Source organism: Chelon labrosus, assembly GCF_963514085.1.
Source record: "Chelon labrosus genome assembly, chromosome: 18".
In the NCBI taxonomy this organism is placed as follows: Eukaryota; Metazoa; Chordata; class Actinopteri; order Mugiliformes; family Mugilidae; genus Chelon; species Chelon labrosus.
In genome coordinates this window covers 23583125-23605661 of record NC_140351.1, presented here as the reverse complement: position 1 = coordinate 23605661, position 22537 = coordinate 23583125, and the positions used below count along the sequence as shown (strand labels likewise).

The 22537-nt window shown below is 42.5% G+C and overlaps 1 protein-coding gene across 1 annotated transcript in view; it reads right to left on the bottom strand.

The window, feature by feature from the left end:
• Nucleotides 1–6809: 6809 nt before the first annotated feature.
• The window catches only part of LOC311503676 (melanoma receptor tyrosine-protein kinase-like), a 35035-nt gene continuing 19307 nt past the window's right edge, over nucleotides 6810–22537 (bottom strand). Inside the window, exons 3-27 of the mRNA XM_084566541.1 lie at nucleotides 21712–21919; nucleotides 21434–21568; nucleotides 21284–21352; nucleotides 21079–21197; nucleotides 20732–20873; nucleotides 20290–20403; nucleotides 20070–20196; nucleotides 19482–19555; nucleotides 19242–19332; nucleotides 17999–18198; nucleotides 17785–17917; nucleotides 16410–16500; nucleotides 15939–16096; nucleotides 15793–15825; nucleotides 15381–15525; nucleotides 15120–15242; nucleotides 14876–14974; nucleotides 14333–14518; nucleotides 12305–12460; nucleotides 11869–11944; nucleotides 11444–11590; nucleotides 10914–11011; nucleotides 9846–9989; nucleotides 9355–9448; nucleotides 6810–8346 (exon numbers count right to left, since the gene is read on the bottom strand). Of these exons, the coding sequence (XP_084422667.1) occupies nucleotides 7997–8346; nucleotides 9355–9448; nucleotides 9846–9989; nucleotides 10914–11011; nucleotides 11444–11590; nucleotides 11869–11944; nucleotides 12305–12460; nucleotides 14333–14518; nucleotides 14876–14974; nucleotides 15120–15242; nucleotides 15381–15525; nucleotides 15793–15825; nucleotides 15939–16096; nucleotides 16410–16500; nucleotides 17785–17917; nucleotides 17999–18198; nucleotides 19242–19332; nucleotides 19482–19555; nucleotides 20070–20196; nucleotides 20290–20403; nucleotides 20732–20873; nucleotides 21079–21197; nucleotides 21284–21352; nucleotides 21434–21568; nucleotides 21712–21919 (3312 nt within the window). The 3' untranslated portion in view covers nucleotides 6810–7996. The remainder of the gene's footprint in view (nucleotides 8347–9354; nucleotides 9449–9845; nucleotides 9990–10913; nucleotides 11012–11443; nucleotides 11591–11868; nucleotides 11945–12304; nucleotides 12461–14332; nucleotides 14519–14875; nucleotides 14975–15119; nucleotides 15243–15380; nucleotides 15526–15792; nucleotides 15826–15938; nucleotides 16097–16409; nucleotides 16501–17784; nucleotides 17918–17998; nucleotides 18199–19241; nucleotides 19333–19481; nucleotides 19556–20069; nucleotides 20197–20289; nucleotides 20404–20731; nucleotides 20874–21078; nucleotides 21198–21283; nucleotides 21353–21433; nucleotides 21569–21711; nucleotides 21920–22537) is intronic.

Below are 22537 nucleotides of genomic sequence, written 5' to 3'. Positions count from 1 at the left end.
TTACTTATACTCAATAAAATTGAGGTAACAATTTGCATGGACTTTTCTGAGTAGAAAGTAAAAGAAAGGAGTTATATCAACTTAAATAGAGTAATTTGACCAATTAACAATAAAACTTGGATATAAAAATTTAGTTGGTTCAACATAATTAAGCTTGTGGAGGACAAAACAAATCATGTTGGTTGTACTAAACTAATTGAGTTAGTCCCGTTATAAAAGTCTCATGGGAAATACTCAATAATGGCTTAGTTGGAATTACTTAAAAAGATAAATGCAAATTGTTACAATTTTTTTTAAGTTGAGCCAGTGTAAATTTTTTTTGAGTGCAGCAGCAGAAGTCTTGTGTAGTTTAATCCTTAAAACCGAAAAAAAAAAGAATTCTACAGTAATCACAGACAAAACTGAATAAAAGTATCCCCCCCAAAAAAGGATGCAGTATTGTTTTTTGGGGATACTTTTATTCGGTTTTGTTTGGAAAAATTATGTAGTTAAGCTACACCTGACTTCTTCTCAGCAAAGGGGGTGAGTAGATGATGACTGCATTTTCATTTTTGGTGAACTATTTTTTTAAGTAAAACAGAAATACATTTGAAATACATTTACAAAATTATAACCGTGACGTTTACACCCAAAGATCCGTTTACAACGGTGTGAAAGCTTTGTTTATGGAACTGGGATAAGCACCATGTGAAATGCGGTGCATTCTTTAAAGCAATCTGACCTACATACAGAAAATTAACACTTCCAGATTGTAAACATTGAACACACTGACCAGGACTGCCACCTTTCACCTCCACGTTCTCCACCTGGTAGCTCATCTCACGGTAGACTCGGAGCTATAAGTTGAGCTTCATTCTCCCTTTGTCTGATGAGGCTGAGATAGAGCTGGACACCAGAGCATTGTGCTTCTTATTTTTTTCATAAGGATTCAATCCTCTTTCCTCTAATATCTCTTGCATCTTTTCATCCAGATCTTGTGGGGCCATTTGTCTTATAGCGATGCCTGTAGCCACTGTCTGGTGACTCAGGCAGTTTAACTCATGCGGCGACACCAGAAACATTGTCTGCATCTTCAGAGCCATGGTGAGTAGAAAGGAGGCCTATTGTCTAGCAAAGCCTCCTATTGCCCTATAACAGGAATGGCCGCTCCTAGCACAGGTAAAAGGAAGCCTCACGTTTGTTGCAACACCCTGCGTTTACGCTTCACACTGCACAGCAAAAATCACAGTGTATATTGTACTCTATAGGTGTACATTTAACACCCATTTCGGGGTACATATAGGTCCGAGAGTTCGGTGTTAACACTGTCAAAAGAGCAAAATATATACTCCAAATTAAGAGTTACATTTGAACACTTTGAGAGTGCAAATATACTCCATTACTGGTACTTTTAGACACTCTTTCAGTGTAACGATGTACAATGTAACCAGTTGCAACTTGAACCAACCCAAAAATAGGTTCAGTGCAAAACAGTGCAAAATGAAGAGCAGAAAACTTCATTTAAAAACAATACAGCATTATGAAAAACAAAAGGTGTGCATGGCAACCAGTTAGGTAACAAGTTTCTTATACGAACACATGCACAGGAACTGAAGAACTGAAGAAGCTACTCGGATGAGTGGTGAAACGTCTTCTCAAAAACTCTACAGTTGCCTTTTTTGAACCTTTGTTGGATATGCACAGGAACCACATACTGGTCATCTCTGTCAAAACCAGAAGTTGTATGCAGATCAAATGGCTTAAACAAGTGCAGCTCATCAACTTTCAGCATTGAAACGTTTTCAGCATTTCCCTGTCTCACATGAAAAAATCTTATACCAAAAACATACAATACTTACGACGTAAGGAGAAATGTTCTACAAAAAAACACCTCCGCCTGTGAAGATCTGTCATCAATATGCTGTCTTTTTGGCAGTGGTGGACAGTAACGAAGTAAATTTACTTGAGTACTGTACTTAAGTACAGTTTTTGAGTATCTGTACCTTACTTGAGTATTATTTTTGGGGGATACTTTTACTTTCACTCCACTACATTTGAAGGAGAAATATTGTACTTTTTACTCCACTACATTTCTGTTGATGCTCCCGTTACTCGCTACTTTTGAGCTTACGTCAGCTGATTATTATTATTATTTATTTTTTTTTTTTTTTCAAAATTCTGAGAAAAGAAACTGTTTCTGCTGATTCGCATATGGTTTGTCTTAGTCGTACTGCCGTACGTGTACTACGTCATGACATACAATCCATACAATCCATACAATGCAGGAAGAAACTGGAGAAACTCCCACCGAGCACCCGTGGCCTAATCTCTAACCCATGTTTGAGATTTTTGCCACAAAAACTGATTTGTTTCAGTTTAAATATTTGTTGTGCTTACCGCAAACAAATAATATCATGGCCTACAAGAGCTCGTCTTCCAACCGGAAAAAGCATGTCACGGTAACAAACATTAAGCTAGCTACTGACGTTAGCTAGCTTAATGTTTGTTAAATTGCTGATGAACATTTTAAACGTAATTGTATGAGCTTGTATTACCATACTTGCCATTTTTAAACGGTTTAAAAATATGGCAACTGTTGCAGTGCAGTTGAATGATTAAGTGAGAGAGCGAGAGAAGCTGTCTGCAAGAGAAAGAGTGAGGCTGTGGATTGTAGAGTGGATTGTATAATGACAATAAAGCTACTTTCCTTTTCTGTATTTCCTGAGATACTTTTTAAATACTTTTACTTAAGTATTTTTTTAAGCAAATACTTTAGTACTTTACTTAAGTAATATTTTGACTAAGCTACTTTTACTTGTATTGGAGTAATATTTGACAAGGAGTATCTGTACTTTTACTCAAGTAGTGAAGGTGTGTACTCTGTCCACCTCTGCTTTTTGGGGACATCAGAGATGTCTCACTCCCTGATGAGCGTGATGATGGTGACAAGGTGTCTGTGCATGAGGATTGGACAGGAGAGTCTGAAAAGAGGGAACACAACATTGTTTTCGAAAACATTTTTTTGACTTCTGATTTCTTTCATTGACCCACAGGTTCAACTGAGAGGAGGTGAGAGCGTGGGAAGACATAGGGAAACTATTTACCATTAAGAGCAGAGTTTTGGGAGCGAGTCGGAAGCTTTGAAATAGCTTCAGGAGCGATAGCTAACTTTTACGTTGCGATAGCTAACATGCTGAAGCGGCATTTCTTTGTCGGATAGCCTGCTTCACTATAGCCAACACTACAACAGTGATAAAAAATCTAATATATTAAATGTCTGCAATGACTTTACCATGATACAGCAAGTTAGCTAAACTAAACTGAAGCCACATGCCTCGTTACTTTAGCTTTAGCTTAAGTTAGCTTTGAAGTTATGAGAACTAAAACGCGAAGAAAGGTTGAATATTCTGCATTATTCACTCCGTAGTTTCTTACCTACAGTCCCGTGGAGACGTTTACACAAAAATGTCCTCTTCTCTGTGGTCAACCTTAGCTGTTTCTGCTTTGCTGTCGCTTTGAAGAGGGGTGGCGACACGAGGCTGGATTCAACCAATGAGAAGGCACAGAGACCTGATGACGAATCGAAGCCTAAATTGGATGCGGCTGGGAAAGTCTCAATCAACAGCTGGACTCTCGGAGAGTACATCATCCGAAAATAAACACTTAAATAACTCTACACCAGCATTATACTTAGAGACAACACCAAAGAGAGATTCTGGTGCACCCCGACAAGTGTAGTTAGTGCCCATTTTACACCAGAGTGTAAAAATGTTTACTCTGGTCATCAAAACTCTGGGATTTTAACACTCCGGCATTTGCAGTGCACCGCAAACTCTTGAATGCTATCCCTATCCAGCTTGACGGTCAGCTGTCCCAAGTAGTTACCTGTCGGAAGCGGAGTCTCGCCCTCTCTGACGATGTAGATTAAACTGTCTGTATCCTAAGGGTTCTGTACCTTCTCCATGAAACTGTACAGGGTCAAACGAGCATAGGCTGTGGTAAACTCTGCGATGAAAATGTTGTTGCTTTTCCCGGGAGCGAAAATTTACCAGCCACCATACTGCCACTGCACCGTAGCCACCTCATCGTTCAGAAAGGCAAAATACTTAACAACATACTGCTCTGAAACAGAAACTTGAAAAACTCTTCAGGTTTGCTGACAAGGCTGTTCTGACCTAGCCTGGTCGTTACCATCCTACGTTTCCGCCCGAAATTTGATTTCGGTCTGGCACGGAGTCTGGCCAAATTGCACTTCCGCGGTTCGCGTGTAACCGCGCCAATCACCGAACAGTTGAGTGATGACGCGGAACTCGCATGCCGAGTTGCTTGTAGTCCAGCGAAGCTTGTAGTTCAACAGCATAGCAACAATGGCGACGGAGGAAGAGACGCTAGAAGCCATCCGCGAAGTTGTCTCAACTCTCGAGAGCATCACGGAATTAAAACCAGAACAAGAGGCTTGTCTTGTCAATTTTATAAATGGCAAGGACGTCGTAGCTCTCCTTCCAACTGGCTTTGGGAAAAGTTTGATTTATTTAACTGGAAGCGGAAGTGGTAAGCGTAAGAGCCTGAACTCCGGCGCACAATATACGTCATTACCAAACGTTGCTGATTGGTTAAGGGAACTCCAATGATTTTAAACCTCAAAATAAGCATCCGCCCATTACGGAGACAGATTCCTATTACATTGGGCCAGACTAACGTGCCAGACCGAAATCAAATTTCGGGCGGAAACGTAGGATGGTAACGACCAGGCTAGGTCTGACCCAGCTTACCCCAAAAGCTGCTGAGACACAGTTTGGCTATCTGTCTTTTAGAGGGGTTAGGATTGATTTTAGTTCAGTCTAACTCGATACCCTGATTAGCCACGTATTCTCTGATGTACCTGTCTCTGCTAGCCTTGTCCGATGCTTCAGGGGGGTATCCTGAAGTCTCCTGTTTCCCTTTCAAAAAAGTGTTCATGTAGCCCCTAAAGATTTTGTGGCTCTTTTTGTCAAAATGCTAGAATTTGGTCTCAGCGACGCAATATCCAGTGTCTAGGGCTTTTGTGAATTCGGGGGTCTTCCAGGTACCGGATAAAGCTCTCTCTTTCTTGCTATGCGTGCATGTTTGATTGTTTATTTCAGTGCACATGCGGCAGAGACTGAACACCAGATTACCTCGCTTGGTTTTGTGAGGCAGAATAGGTAGAAATAGAGTTCATCATTTGGGTCCAGTCATGCTCCCATATGAACTCTACTGACACGTTTAGCTTCGAACACAGGTTTAGCAGCTTTTCTTGCCAGGCTGAATGCAGCCACTCAAATGGAATCTTTGTACGGGGCAAGAAACACTTGGTACCGTGAAAGAAACAGCCGAGAAACTCCCACACCATATAACACCGCCAGTTTCCGCACAGCCATCTACGTACATATTTCCCCAGCCTTTTCTCACCTCTGTGTGGAGTGTGTTGAATAGTGACATTTTCACTGTGCGAGATCCATTCTAACCATTCTGTTTAATTCGTCTTCGTGCGGACCAATCTCAGTGTCGAGACCCATGCCTGTGGGCATGTCTGCTAAGTGTATGGTTAAGAATGAGAGTAAGTCGATATTTTATGGAATGCCCCATCTGCAACACTTTACTGCGTTGCATGATTATGTGGGGTACCTTGATGAGTTAAAGTAGATAATTGTCAAAACGCTTAGCATTGTGAGCGATGAAGATGTAGCCTTTGTATTCCTGTTTTCTGAAATGCTTAAAGAAGTTTCCTGTGCATTTTAAACCCCAGGAACCCCATTTCTTACCTGGTAGCGTTTGTGTACGGATGTTAAAGGGAATGTGTTCGCCTGACTTGTCTATGTCTACAATGGCTCAAGCAGTGGTGCTTTTCCATAACTGAGCATAACCTGTGTGACAATAATTGCAACGTGCTGTGTACCCAGAAATGTTTTCAGGTTGGTAAAACCGTAGTAATGGTTTCGATGGAAGAACGGATAGATGGTTTTATGGTGCATTCCTTCACGTTTGAAATTTAGAGAGGGCTTGCTCACCTTCCACTCTGAAGAAGATAACGATTTTATTGTTGTTTGTACTGATAGTGAACTAACCACAGATACTTGAATATCTATATTCTTGCAAGCTGTGAACTAACCACAGACTGAAAGGTCTTCATTCATTCATTCATTCATTCATTCATCTTCTGTAACCGCTTGTCCTCTGGAGGGTTGTGAAGGGGGCTGGAGCCTATCCCAGTTGTTATTGGGCGCAGGGCTAACACAGAAAGACAGACAACCATTCACACTCACACCTATGGCCACTTTAGAATCACCAATTAACCTAAAAAGAAGAAAATGCAAATTCACATCCATCATCAGCAAAGGTCAGCAGCAGAGATTTAGCGGATTAGGACCACTGTCAATAATTCACTAGAGTTCTGAGTCTGCATTCTGAGAAATATGTCACAACTCAGATTATTTTTTAAAGTATCAGATGTCTCAGGTTTATGTCTTCAATTGTCATTTTCCAGAGTGTGTATGTGCAATGTAACAACCAACCATCCTCATTTTAGCCATCTGGAAAGAACCAGAAATATTGCAAACGTGTGTGTGTTGTTGTGTGAGGCACAAAAGTTAATTCATTTAATGATCAGTTAAAATCTGACTTCAAACACGTGTAAATCTAAACAACTGCTGTGTCATAGCTGACTTACTTGACATGACGGTTAGATTTCTTTGGACTCAGTCTGGACTCCAGACTGCTCAGACTTGTCCTGACTGATCAGATGCTGTTCACATCATCATAAAACACATTTAAGTTCTGATCATGGAAACAAACAGCAGAGACAACAGTGGTCAGAACAAAAGAGCTTTTTAAAGGAACATGAATTGTGTCTTCATTGTTTTCTTAAATATGGACATGATTTGTTATCTGGGATAATGACAGGAAGAATGACAGCACCCCAGATTCTGTACCTTTTAAGCACTGACAAACAGAAAAAAAAGATGATCAGTTCACAGTAACAGAAAATCAGGGTTTGGCTAATTCTTATCAGTAATGACAGAGAAGAATCCTAACCTTTTTACACTTCAGAAACAATTCATTCAAGGTTCAGCTGAGAACAGGTGAATCAGAAAAACACTGGTGGTTATTTATCAGTGAGAAGGTGAGGTTCAGCTGCCAGACAGAAACACTGTTCATCATCAGCCTCTGGTCAGTGGAGGCACTCAACCAGCAGGAGCCCAGATCAAAGTGACCCAGGCTTGACAGAAAATCCAAACGTCCAGAGGATGAGAGAAAAACACTGAAGCATCCTATGGAGCAGCTGAAGAGAATTTAGATTCTTCTCTGCAGAATCTGTTAGTGGCATTTTGAAGGTGCAGTTGGAATCACTGCACCTTCACTTCATTTTTTATTTATTTATTTTTTTTGCAGAGAAAACAAGATGTAATATTTAGAAATGCAAAGTGGAAGACTTCCGAGCTCTTTATTACAGCCTTGCTCTCAGTAGTGGGGAAGCTTTAATGTAAAGTCACAATATCATAAAAACATCACATTAACTATCTACCAACTACAAGAAGAAAAGCATAATACAACAACAGTTTCTTTGTGGTGATAGCAGCCGTATTGTGTAGCTTCACAGCACTAGATGGAGGCGCTGGTGTGTTTGCAGAGGATCCACCTACCCACTGCTGGGACATTGCTTTTCATGAGCTGCAGGTCAGTTAATTAATGGAAAATCTGGGAAGGGAAGGATGCAGAAGACATAGGGGCAAACTGGAACTAACACAGGAATAATTTAGTTTTAGTGCATCACATTGCTGAAGTCTAAATCTTCCTGCAACAGTTAAGCAAGTTAATTTCAGTTCAGTTCACACTGTTTCAAAGGAGTTTCTGTGGTTTGGCTTGCCATTTGTCACAGTTGTCAAAGTTCTTGCGGAGAAGAGTCAATGTGCTGACAAAACTCACAGTAAACCAGTTCAGTTAAATCCTGTCAGCAGCCTGAATCAGATCAGTTTGTTTCCACAGATGTTGTTACCCCCTAGCGGACAGGAGCATGCAGTGCAGCGCTCACACCCAGGTACTCCAGGTTCTCTGCTGCAGGAAGAAACAGACTGTTCCCCATTAAAGCTGTGTTGGTGGCGCTGGTGATCTGTGGCAGGAAGTCAGCCTGGTAGTCGGGGTTGTCGCTGGCCACCTGAGGGAGCGAGCTCCGGGCAGTGTTCAGGTATTCAGGTCCACAAGAAACTCGGTCGTAGGGCTTGAGGTCCTCCAGTGGGGAGGGAAGAGAGGCAGCACCCCAGCCCATGCTCAGGTCCTCATAGTTGGGATTTAAAACCTCAGACAGTCGGCTGCTCCTGCTGGTTTCACTCACACTCTGGTTCATGTACTCTGGAAGAGAGAGAGGATTGTTTTGATGATGATATAGTCACTGATGGATTTTATGGCATTCAGTCTTTATGTATGTTGTCTTATTTTTCATGGAAAGGGAACACCCCATCTCATTCCACTCCTAAAAGGCTAGAAATAAACTTATAAATCATTTATTTCACTCTCCTGTACATGTATTCAAAGTTCAGTTTTTCATGTGAATTGATGAACTCATACACCAATCAGCCACAACATTATGACCACTGACAGGAGAAGTAAATAACATTGACCATCTTGTGACAATCCAACGTTCTGCTGGGAAACTTTTGGACCTGACATTTGTGTGGATATTACTTAGACATGTAGCACCCACCTAGACCAGACCAGACCAGACACCCCCACCCCATAGCAATGACACTCCTTGATAGCAGCAGCCATCGCCAGCAGGATACAGCCTGACACAGACACACACACTGCTGGTGTCCCTTCAGCAGTCAGACTCTTTAACATCAGCATTTCTTAGCACTGCTGCTGAGCATCTTTTCTCGGACATACAAAGAACATAATACATATGTATTAATACTACCTCAACCCTCAATTAACACTAGTTGTTTTTTTTCAACTTTTGGTTAGCTACTTAAACCTGCTGCAATATGTAAATATTTCTTGTATTTACTTTTTTTATACAGTTTCTCTTGTCTACCTTATTCTATTTTTTTGTATCTTTTTGTATCTTGCACCGTTGTTCCCTGTCGCTTCAACAGCCTAATTTCCCCACAGGGATAAAGTCCTATCGTATCTTATCTTATCTTATCTTATCTTATCTTATCTTATGAACCACAGAAGCCTCTCCCCTCAATCCATATGCCCCCACTAACAACATTTTGTTGACACCCTCAGAAGGCCCATGGCCATTCTCTGATGAGTCAGAATTGTTTCACAGGCACAAGGGAGACCTACACAATATTAGGAAGATGGTCATAATGTTATGCCTGATCAGTGTGTATCTGAATTAAATGTGAAAAGTACCGTGGCCAGTAAAGTCTTCTTTATCCAGAGAGCTCTGAGTTGGATCAGTGATGTATCGCAGGGCGACGCCGTTCTCCCTCACTGGATGACCGTTCTAACATTAAGGAGGAGAGGCAGTAAAATACCAGATAAGAAGAAAACATGTGTCATATATGTAAAGATGGCTGCTTTCAACATCTTACTTACTGTTCTTCTGCCCCCTTGTGGTCAGTAATAATAATGCAGATTAACTGTATAGTTCTTTCACATGTACACAAGCTAGTAATGTTTGATTCCACACAGCAGGGGGCAATGCAGACTTACTTTAAAAATGTACTTTTCTATAACAGTCAATGTTTTTTTTTATTATTTACGAAGAAGTTTGACAACCTAAATTCAACACTGGAATTTCTTCACAGAGATGAACAGATAAGATCACGTTATTCTCAGTAGGAAGTTGACGGATACTTTAGACACAGCAGACCAACTTTAAAAGTAATGTGTGTTCATACCGTGGCGCCACAGGGATGGTTGCCATGGTGACCCAGACCTTTGTAAGGTAGCAGGTACTCCTCGGCATCAACCACGTCCTCCATGTCGCCGGTGCTCAGCAGGCGAGAATAGAACCTGCTGTCTGACGGACTGGGCAGGTCACCCTGTGAAATCAGTTGCATCATTCATTTAACTGTGTTTAAACAGACTACTTTATCTCTTCCATCGTACACTATAGTAATGGTATTACAATCTGCAGAATTAGAAGAATGTTAGAAAGGGCAGTGCAGGAAGCAACAGCCACATACCATGCAGTCCTGACCTCCCCCCCAGGACTGATTCATGTGACCATCAGGCCCACAAATGGCCTTAAACTGGAAGTTCCAGGTCATATCAGAGTGTAGTTTGAGCAATCTCCTATTACTCAAACTACACTCCTCCTCCCCTCCTCCTCATCTCATTATGCTCCATATTCCATCTATTGTGGTGGTCTCATGACCCTGCCCAGTCTTCATGGCCTGCTGTTATCCACTCCTACCTGAATAAACAATTCTCCAACCTGCCTATGATTCCTCTTATATTCTCAAACTGTCATGTAACATCATCAGCTATATCTTGTATTTGTATCGTCATCAGATTCTACATGTACGCTTTAGTCAGATGACAGATGTATATTTATCCCATTCCTCCTGCTGTTCTCTTCTCTCTCTTTTCTGTCTCTACCCAGTCAGCCTTAGGCAGATGGGTCCTCCCATATGAGCAGGGTGCTTCCTGTTAAAAGAATTTTTCCTTGCTACCTTTGCCTTCATGCTTGCTCTTGAATGAAAGGTGAAACGTCTCCAAGAACCAAACAGAAGTCCAGTTGTATTCTCAAGGATTACCTTCTGGATTAACTTTACCTGGAACCCAAGACCCATTGTGACCCAGATGAAGTTCTGGTTTTATATTACTGCTTAGTTTTTCAATTTTAAGCTTGTCAGTGTGGCTCAGGTTTGTTTTTCACTTATGTAGAAACCTAATTTGTCTTTGTGAGTACAGTGTTGACGGACAAAACTGTGAAACTAAGTTGTTCTAAGTCACTTGTGTACCTGTATAACCAGGTATCTGGATGGATCACTGGCCATTTTAGAGAACTCCACTATCAGCTCCCTGAACCGGGGTCGACTGGACGGGTCGATCATCCAACCTGCAGAGAGAGTGGTATTCATGGAGATAACAGTGTTGGTCCAGAGTGGAGGAAAACCTCAAGAAGTGGCGGATGAATAGCCACAATACTTAACATTGTATTCATGTTCCCCTGATGAATGTGACATGCATGAACTGAATGATGAATGAGATTTTTCCTCTGCTGCTACCACACACGACATTTTTGGTTTTTGATACAAAACTGACATTACATGTGTAGCACTTACAGTTTATCTACAAGATCTGCTGACATCAGGTTTAGTTCAGACATTCACTGTTTCCAGAGGAAGAACCTTTATGATTTTTTTCGCTGATGCCATATGGAGTTTTCATTTGAAATATCTCCACAACCGTTTGATGGATTTGTGTAAAGTTAATTTCAAGCGTTCTTGTTCCCTCAGGAATAATTAATCTCCCACAGGGTTTCTCTTACATTTGACCATGATCATGTAGACGTCAATCGTGCAGATGGGGGGCTGTGGCAGGCGCTCTCCTCTCTCCAGCACTGAGGCAATCTCATTGGCTGGGATGCCGTCGTACGGTTTGGAGCCGAACGTCATCAGCTCCCACACCGTCACACCTGCAGACTGTCAACTGTTAGAGCTGCTCATATGTTGGAAAAGTCAACACAAGTTCATACAGACTGAATTTATCTTTTGTTGGTTCCTGTTTAGTAAAAGGTTGTCTGAGTATTTAATCGTTTAGACCAACAAAAGGTTTGACACAGCTGACTGGAGCTTGTGTCCACTTTATAGCAACACGAATGGAAGTGGTTGTTAGTTTAGAGAGAAATGAAAGCAGGAGTAAGTCTAAGGCCTTGGGTTCTTGTGCAGGCTGGAGGAACAGAGGTTTACTCACCATAGCTCCATACATCACTCTGGTGGGTATAGGTCCACTGGAGGATTGACTCCAATGCCATCCATTTAATGGGAACCTGCAGAAAGCAGCAGCATATTCGGCTGTTAGTCAAAAGGACAATTCACTTCAATGCTATTTTATTTATTGCGTCAATAACAATACAAGTTGTCTCAAGACGCTTTATAGAACCCGGCCTGAAACACCCAGAGCAAGAACTAAGGCGACGGTGGCAAGGAAAAATTCCCTTTTAATAGGAAGAAACCTTGAGCAGGACCCAGCTCATATGGAGGGACCCATCTGCTTGAGGCCAGTCAGGTAGAAACAGAGAGAGAGGAAAGAGGAGAACAGGGGGAGGATACAAGATACTGTCATACATGCATACAAACATACATTCAGCTCTTCTGACAGGTGTCATATCCTGTGTCTTAACACACACCTTTCCTCCGTCGGCGTGGTATTCTTTCTCGTCAGCCGTCAGCAACTTGGCGAGGCCAAAGTCCGTGATCTTGACGTGGTTGGGGTTTTTCAAAAGGACGTTCCTAGCTGCCAAGTCTCGGTGCACCAGGTGACGCTCCTCCAGGTAGTTCATCCCCTGCACACAAAAGTTTTAGTATGTGAAACAGGTTGGTATGATTTTCTATCTCCTGGATATTATTATATTATTTTATTTATGTCACTGGCTACTATGTCTCATTTAAAATCAAATTCAAATCACCTTTGTGCCCTCAACTAAGTCATGTTCAGACAAATCGGATGTCACGTGAGTAAGCGTATTACGTCACTTCCTACTTGTGCACCGTGCGGTGTTGCTGTTTGCAGACTGTTTTAGACTCTTTGAAATCTCAGAAACGTTCTGTGCATAGTGGGGAATTCTTACATATCTTTTACTCAACCACTTGTCCTCCATTGCTTCTTTTGAGCCTCACATCTCGTTCTCACTTAATTAACTTTGATCTGTTAACTTTAGCGGTTAGCCATGGCTACTCTGTCTCCCTCTGCTTCTCCTTTTCTCTCTTACATGTCCTGTCCATGTTTAGTTACTCTTCTATCTCCTCTAACGGTAATGGTACATGTAATAAATGTAGTTTATTTGTAGCACTGGAGGCGAGGCTCTTTGAATTGGAAGCACGGCTCCGCACCATCAGTAGCTAGTCAGGGCCCTGTAGCCGGTGCGGGCCGTCCAAGAGTAGCTCCTGTTAGCGTAGCTCCTGTTAGCATAGCTTCTGTTAGCTGTCCCCAGGGCGGCTGGGTCAATGTACATAGGAAGCATAGTCCTACTGGACCCATGGATCACCACCAACCCCTTCACGTTTCGAATCAATTTTCCCCACTTAGCAACACACCCAATGAGAATCCACTTCCAGTAACTGGCGACTCTATATTGCGGAACGTTAAGATCCAGTGACCATAGTTAGATGCATTCCAGGGGCCAGAGCGGGCAACACTGAATCTTACCTTACACTGCAGGCTAAGGCTAAGGCTAAATATGGTAAAACTGTTATCCACGTCAGTAGTAATGACAAACGGTTACGCCAATCGGAGGTCACTAAACTTAATGTGGAATCTGTGTGTAAGTTTGCAAAAACTATGTCAGACTCTGTAGTTTTCCCTGGACCCCTCTGCAATTTGACCAATTTGCTTCCCTTAGTCAATATTATTAGGAAACACAGCATAAACGTCCATTGCTACGCAGATGGCACCCAGCTATATTTATCCATGAAACCAGATGAAAGAAATTAAGCTCCAAGCATGTCTTACATGACATAAAGGTTTGGATGACCCATCATTTTCTGCTTTTAAACTCAGACAAAACAGAAGTCATTGTATTTGGATTTTCCTTTTTGATCAAGCTTATAGTTAGGGCTGGACTGAACTGAATAGGCCTCGGCTGATAGGGAACGATGCACTGAGCACATGTCCTCTTCTCTCTTTTCTCTCACACCAAGCTCCTATCCTCTCTTTACTTTTCTCTGGCACTGAGCTTCAGTCATGCTACTACCATATTGCATGTTAACTGCTGTGCCCTCCTCTTTTGCAGCATCTATCTCTTTGCATCGTCCCAACATGTCCATAGTGTGGTCCCATTTAAACGACAGCTCTGTGTTACAGAGCTTTTCCGCACGGCCATAGTGGAGGGAAAATGGTTTTGGGGTGGTGGAAGGTTCTGCAGCTGGTCCACCCTCCACAGACAGAGAGCACAGACTGCTTAATGCTGCAGAACAACAGCAGATTTTACACTGACCTTGCTACTTGTGATTTTCCCAGCAATTCGACATACAAATGAGACTTAAAAACGGACTGAACAGATTAACAGTGCCTCTGCACACACACATATTCCTGCTGTGTGTTGGTTAATAGACCTCAGCAGGCTTAAGGTGAGCCGCAGCCAGAGATGATGCCTCAGGCAGAGAAAGAGTAAGGAGATTTTCTTTCCAGAGGAGCTGAACTTGTTCACTTGGCTCACCTTGGCGATCTGGACACACCAGTTCAGCAGCCACTGAGCCCCGACGTGGTCTCCGTGGTGACGGACATAGTCCAGCAAGCAGCCGTACGGCATCAGCTGAGTCACCAGCTGGACCGTCGACGTCAGGCAAATTCCCAGCAGTCGACACACGTAAGGGTGATCCACACTCGCCATCACATACGCCTCCTACACAGAAACGTATCTTACTGTTGGGTGTAGAAATTGGCATGGAATTTGTTTTTGTAAATTGTTCTTAAAATCTAGCAATTGTGCCTTCAATACACTCGTTTCGTTTTGTCTCATAATCTGGGCCCTCAAATGACTTACATTTAAGTGTTTTTTAAAAGTTTTTAAAAGGCTCAAGTTAATCCAGATGATTTTTAATCCGTTACAACCAATAAAGAAATCTGGGAGAGTAATTTTGTAATTCAATGGAAACTAAAAAAGGTACTTTGAGCACACAAATCATTGTCTCTGTAGGAAAATGTCAGAAGATCAAAAGAAGATCAAACATAAAGAAGAAAAAAAACAGAGCAGGCTTACATCCAGAATTTCTTTGTTGGCTTTAGGCGACGTGGCTTCTCTGAGAACTTTGATGGCTACTGGGATCTTCACATTCTCTCCTTCAGGGATCCACAAACCCTAAACAAAACTGGTCATTTTATCCTCCATCTTAAAAATATTCATTCACTTCTATAATAATAGACATGAATAATTACTTTTCGGTCTGTGTTTCCCTCTCTAATATTTAATGCTTTCATACTTTGCTTGTAGCAAACACTGTTACCTTAAAAACTGTCCCAAAGGCCCCAGAGCCGAGCACCCTGACCTTCTTAAACTCTGTCTCCTTCAGGATCCTCAGCAGCGCCTGGTTTGGAGCCTGACCGCTCGGAGTCAGCGGCTCCACCAACTGCAACACATACGCAACATATAAACAGGATTCAGTTCATATCTTTATATTTAGGTTGGCTTTTAGATTTTACACCACATAAACAAAGTTTCATCTTATGTCACAGTATTTGAGAAAATTGACACCAGCTTCTCCCACCTGTCTCTCCTGCAGCAGGCGGCGTACAGTCCTCTTCCTCTTGATTCGGCGTCTCCGTAGCAACACAAAGATGATCAATGACACAATGACAGCAATCAGGAGCACTCCAACCACACCCACAGCCAACGTGGAGTTTGGCACAGCACTGTGAGGACACCAAGAGCAAAATACTGCAATTCTTCATTCATTTGAATAAACAGACTTCCGGCTTAGAATGACCAATGGCTCCCATTCAGATTCAGTCAGCCTGTATGGTGACTGACTAGAAATTTAACACATTGGTGTGAAAGTTGAATTTGAACTGACTGGATTCAAGACATCCTACAGGTTCACAGATTGATCTCCCTATTAAACAATAGTCCTGTTTTAGTGAACTCTTGGTGCTGAGTGAAAACATGCAATGTAGTATTACCCTGTGCATTTAGACAGTCCAGGTCCAGAACACCTACAGACACAGAGACACAAAACACCAGTCACTTTTCTGAGTTCATTCATTTTATCACAGCCAGCTCTGCAGATGCTCTGAGCGATGGACCGCTAACTGTAACTGTGTCTCACCCCTGGGTACAATTTTGGTGACAAGGCTGGCACTGGCCCATCCTGTCGCCGTATTTCCAGATCAGTACGTCTCCATCTCCCTGCACGCCATGGGGACATCGCGCCACACAGTGTGGGCCGTCTTTATAATGGGCACACTGGGAACACTCGTCTGGACCCTGCAGGTGAGGACAGAGAAGATATTTTTTTGTATTTGTTTTGATGAACATGGACCGTAATATATAAAGATAAGATTAAAAATATTCCACAAATATATTTAAATTTAAAAGATGTACTTTGAGCATGAAAGTTGACTTTATGGGTTATTTTTCAGCTAAGAAACATCATGTCTTGGAGCTGAGTGGACCTTTAAATAAAGATTCTTTTATGTACATAGTTGATTTTAGACTTAAATAACATGGACAGTTTCCCGAGGGCTTGGACAGGCTGACACCATTTTTACTGCACATATGTCTGTTCAGCTGGACTGACCGGTCCGTGGCAGGTCGGGATGCCTGTCTTCAGCAGACACTCAGGGTGACACTCGATACAGCTGCCGTTCATCTCCACCTCCCTGGGTTCACTGCAGGAAGACACAGAGAAACGTGCAGAGTCAGGTCAAATGTATAAAGTGCAAACTGCTACCTAGTCAATTCAGCTACCTTGCTATAGTGCTACACTTCATTATATCTAATGAATGAGTAATAACAGTTTTTTACTGGGATAAAAGATCAGAATTCTTCCTAAGCAGCAGAGGGAGTTCAGCGTGCTGCAAGAAAACACCAGCAAATACACAAATGCAATGCAAGTATTGCAAACAACAACAGAAATGTTTCCAGGGAACCCTTAAAAGTCAGAATACATGTCTGTGTCGTATTATTATTATACAAAACAAGAAGTTTGTGCTTGTTTTGAACAAGATGCACTTCGCAGCCAGGTCTCATCCCTTTTATGTCATGTGCGCATTGCTCTTATTATGTGTTTGATGTTATTTCTGAGTTTTTGCTGATGTTGTTTTCACTGGTGTTGTAAATCTTTGCAGCACATGTGGCGTCAAACTGATAAAGTTTTCTTAATTTGGTTGGGTTTTTTTGCAGTTCTTTTCTTAAGCTGGAGTGCATTGAGCTCTCAGCCACAGCGCCTTCCTCCGCAACTGTTTTAAACGGTTCGCTCAGTTATTGTTTCAGTCATCACCTGTAGCTGAGGAATCTAAAAGGAATGCATAGATACTCAAAAGAAATTGTGTTTTATTGTTACCAGAAATACATACAGTGCCACCTAAAAGTATCTGCACCACTCAGAATTTTGAATGAACGAATCAGTATGAATCTGAATGAAATAAATGAATCAGATATATTATGCTTGTGCATTTATTTATTCAAGACAATTAATCGTTTAATCATTTCTTTTAGAATTAACTGGCATGATTCAGAATTCATTGGTCCGTCAACGATGGCAAGATGCAACAAAACAGGACTGAAATTTACTTCTAATCTATGAGGTGCCCTTGCGTTTGCAGCTCACAGATACGTAATATTGGCTCATTTTCCTGAGTAAACAAATACACATGCATCATATTTCTGTTTCATTCGTTTGATTGGGTTCTTTTCGTCTACTTTCAGGGCTTGTGTGAAAATCCCCTGACGTTTTGAGTCATTTTTATGCAGAAAAATCTGAAGGATGCAAATACTTTGTAGCAGCGCTGCAAGACGTATCACTGGATTGGATCATACAGAACCAACATATGCAGTTTTTCAAAGGAGTTTTTTTTGGCTGATCACAGGATTGCACAGATAATATGAGTGGAAGTTTTGTGTACCTGCAATGCTTTTTCAGTTTTTCGTTCTATTGGTGTGCTCTCACTCACCCCTGCAGCAGGTTGCAGCGAGCCACGCAGCGCCCCCTACGGTCAAAGTGCCGACAGGACACACACATGGTGGAACCTGGCCCCCAGCAACCCCCCTCTGTGCACTCCTCATCACAGGTTCTGTTTTGCTGCTCTGTGCGATCGAGACAAAAACAATTAGTTGTTTCTCGGATCGACTGAAGTGACGTGAACTGTACATTCACTCGGAACTCACCGCATATGTCCAGCGGGGCATTGTTGCGCATGCTGATGGTCTGGTCACTGGCTCTAAAGAGGCGTTTCCACTGCTTGGGCTGGGTGAAGCACATATTGAGGTTGTCCTTCAGCATCACCTTCCCAGCGCTCACCTCCTTCAGAGAGCGCAGGCCCAGCCAAAGCAGATGCTTCAGCTTCACCACTGCCAAACTGTGCTGCCTGAAGAGGGAAGAGTTCATCAGAAGAATATGCGGTTGAATGTTTGGTTAAAAATTCCCTGTATGTGCACATACTCGGTCATTAAAGCTGATTGTGATTCTGATTGGCGGGTCACCTAATGATTCTGTTCTCATTTACATTAGACAATGGGTTAGTGAATGGATACATCTGTGAGAAAGCAGCTGGGAATGGACGTGATCCAGATAATCAGCAATAATTAACAAATATCTCCCAATATTCTCTCTTACTGTGTGTTCATTTGTTCCCCACAACAACCAAAATCACAACAAAGGCTTTTGTCATTCAGTTCAGACACCCACTTGGTCATATTTCAGGAACGACCTCATTAAATACTGAAATACTGAACTGTTTGGTTAAAGTTTAGGAAACAAACTAAAGACTCTTGTCTCAAAGTGAGCCGCTGCTCCAATCTGCAGATCACTAAATGTGCCTACCTAATTTGTAATCAAATCACTACGACGCTAGAATGGGCGGTTTGAGTGGTTTAGAATTTCATAGAGCAAAACCAAAATTTACTCTTCCCGAAAGTGTGTGGGTGTGTGCGTGTGTGTGTTTGTGTGTGTGCTTTTTTAATAGTAAAGACGCACTCCATCTGTCTGTCAGTGGACTCCAGAACATCATCAGATAGCTTCATAATAGCCAGATGACGGTAGCTGTGGTGCCTGGTTGCTGCAGTTTGTTACTGGATGATTTCTATGCTTTGCATAGCCTAATTATCAGCAGTCTGGGCGGTTAAAGTACCGTTAAAGTGGTTGTTTTAGTGGTTTCTGAAAAGTTTTTGGGCTGTAAATCATCAGCTGTATCAGATGTTTTTGTTCACATGCTGCAGTGTTTGACTTCAGTTCATCAGCACTGAATATCATCTTATATATTATTTGAATATAAGCCGACACGAGGCTCTCTGTGATGGAGCAAAGCTGAGTTTGTGATGGGATTCTTGAGCCGAGGCGACTGCAGAACCACAGTTTGGCACTTCACTGAATATCCTTTTTTCCTAATCACATGTTTACAGTGAGACTCACGCGTGTGTTGTTCTTCCTTTGATGATCTCCAGGTTCTCAAACACCGACAGAGACGTCTGATTCTTGGGCCAGGATTGGATGAGCAGAAAACCTGGGCGACACAAACACTGACTGAACCTACACCACTCATCAGCTACCCTGCATGTGTGAGCTTTTGTCTGCATTCAACGAGACAATACTACACAAGGCATCTATTAATAAAACAGTACAAGCAGTCAGAGGTCACACACTGTGACCTACCTGTAATTTCCTTTACTGTCCTGAAGTATTCCAGCTTCTCTGGCTCCATGGGTGGGATGTCGTAGTGAGGGTCCCTGGAACAACCAATCAAATTGATCACACACTTTTGTTTCACCAGGATCAGAGTCTGTATTCATCATCCAAAAAAACTATTTGTCAAAAGCTGCAGACTGCAACTGAGAGATTATCAATTGTTCATTTCACATGTTAATCCTTCCATTCCAAAGATGTCAATATAATGAATACAATAAGAACAAGACAAACTACATAAATGGTTCAGGGGTTTAAAGGATCTAATGTCACTTCAGTCTAAATCTCTGAATTGTTCTCTGAGCATGTGGCTTTTCCACTTCCTGACGTCAGAGTGTTTCGCACTCATCCAATAGCTTTAGGCTTATCCGAATCCAACTGTTCTTGGATGGAAAACAGACTATAGTGAAAACATCTCACTAAGTAACCAAATAGTCACCCTGCTGTTGAACCTGTTAAATGTCATTTTGTCAGTCAGACAGGTGCAACCATTCAGCTCCTCCTAACCATCAGCAATGGCAGTCCAAACATCATGTTTGAAGGTGAACATCATCTCACCCGGTGAAGGAGGTTTCAATGAGGATGATGTCCCCGTTGATTTTGGTGCAGCTCTTGAATGACTCGATGTTGGAGGCATTTACTGCAATGGTGTTAACCAGAGATCCGACCCCGACTCCATCACAGGCTGCAAGAGAAACAAGAGCCAGTCCAGGTGTTAGGCTGTGATTCAGCCCCCCCCCCCCCCTCCCCCCCCGTGTGTGTCTCAGAGTCTCTCTACCTTTAGGACAGGGTCCTTCACATGCTTTGCAGCGTTGGACTCCCTTCTCCTCCACCTCGTACATTCCAGCGCTGCAGGCACGGACACATGAGCCATCTGTCACCACGTAGTTATCTACCAGCAGACACACAGAGTTTTATTATTTTCAGCAGAGACTTTAGGACTTACAAGCTCTCTACTTCCTAAATCAGATTCGCTGTTTGCAGAATATTAATTCAAAAAGGTCAAAACTTATTTACTAATGTTAATATTTGCTCATCTCGCTAGATTTCTGCGACAGTAAGTAGGTTGTCACTTAAATCAAGATGTGAATGACTGAACCGCCCACTCATTCAGCTCCACAGTACGGCAGCCTAACAGCAGAACTACCACCGCATAAAACTCTTGAGTGCAAAGGCGTCTCCTTCTAAGCTCATGATGCTGGAAATCAGGGATCACTTACGGGGGCAGGCCTTGACGCACGTCGCCCCGAAGGTGAACTTGGCATCTGGGTTGTTGACCACCTGGTGGGTTTTGGCGTCGTAGCGTTTAAGAGGAGGACATGTGTCTTTACAGGTTCCATTGTCGTTAAATGCTCTGCAGGCCTGCGGAGATGGACGGAGACAGGGTCTTATTTAGTTTGACTCATTTCAAGAACAATTCGGAATGTCTGAATGTTCTTCTGAAACAGCTTCTCTTTCTACTCATACTAAACTTCAGACATATTTTGGTCATTTCAAATAATTTTTGTGACCCAAATACTTCTGTATCAGAATAATAAGGACAGAGAGTGTCTCAGTATGGACAGACCAGGCAGTCGGTGGCTCGCGGTCCAGTGCAGCCTGCAGCACATTGTTCATTACAGCAGTCGCTGGGTTTCGGACCCTGACACCTTTTGCTGCACTGCTCTGCACAAAGCAACTTGGTGACTGGAAGAGGCAGAGGCAAACTGTTAGATCTTTGAAAGGGGAAGTCTGAGACATGTGACAATTAATAAATCATGCAGCGTGTTTACATCTCTGACAGTGATCCGGTCCGGCTGCCCAACACGAACCGTTAATGCACCCGGGGTCACACTTCTCACCTGGAAACACACACACATTAAGGCCTACAGATCTCAGCTCAGTCACTGAAGGAGCCAAGTCTTCATCAGTATTCTACATACATGTACGTAAGAATGTGTCCATCTTGAAAAGCATTTTTGGATTGCTGTCTTTGTCCACGATGTCCCACCACTGGATTGTCTCCGTGTTGCACAGCAGGGGATTGTGAGTCATCTTCACCCCTCCTTTCAGGATTTCTGAGAGGAGACAATGATGCAATAAATTCAAAATACATCAAGCAGGCAGGTCACAGAATGAAGTCTATACTGTTTTTGTTCCATCTCAGCCCCATCTGTGTGATGCAGATGTTTCTGTGTGATGCAGATGTTTCTGTGTGTACCACTTAGGTTGCTGAGCTGCAGCTGTTTCAGCCCACTCGTGTAGTCAGGGGTTGCGGACGAGTGGTTCTTGTTGTAGTTGGACATCACCAGCAGAGCGTACTGGCCTTCATAGAGGGTCTGACCCCGGATAAGTCTCAAATTGACCAGTGGGATGGTTGCGACCTCATTCATGGCTATCAGAACGTAGCCGCCAACTTCCCGGATGGACTGAAGGAAGGAGGAGAAGAGTATGAAACATGATTTACATTTCCTTCACAGAAGCTAATGGATTAGTTTTAGAGATCACATTAGTTTTAGTTAATCACTGATATTAATTGCATCAATCAAAAACTCTGCTGTCTGGAGATCAGTGTGAGCAGCATCTCAGTCATATCTAGTTCATGTCCATCGTCTAACTAACATGAGCCACAGCGTGATGGCTGTTATGGAGGAGAGGAGATTTTTGGAGCCAATAACCATCTGTTGGTCAGTAGCCTTCCTTGAAACGCATTCTTCATTTGAGACGAGCTGCCAGCTTTTAGTCACCACTACAAACACAGTTCACATGCTCAGTCACATCCGAGCTGGCCGGACATGCAGCTTTGAACAGAGACTGTTCTGAACTCCATCCAAACCCATCAGTTTCACAGAGAACAGAGGGTCCCTGAATGCAACTCAAACACCCTTTTGTTCTCTCCTAATTCTGACCAAGAATCTCCTGCTCACAGGACAACAATCCTGTGACATGATGAGGTGTTTCAGCTGTAAACATCTTTACTTTACTGTGACGAATCCAGTATTTAGACTGAGCCCCACAGCCTGATAACTATGTAACTTGGCGTAATT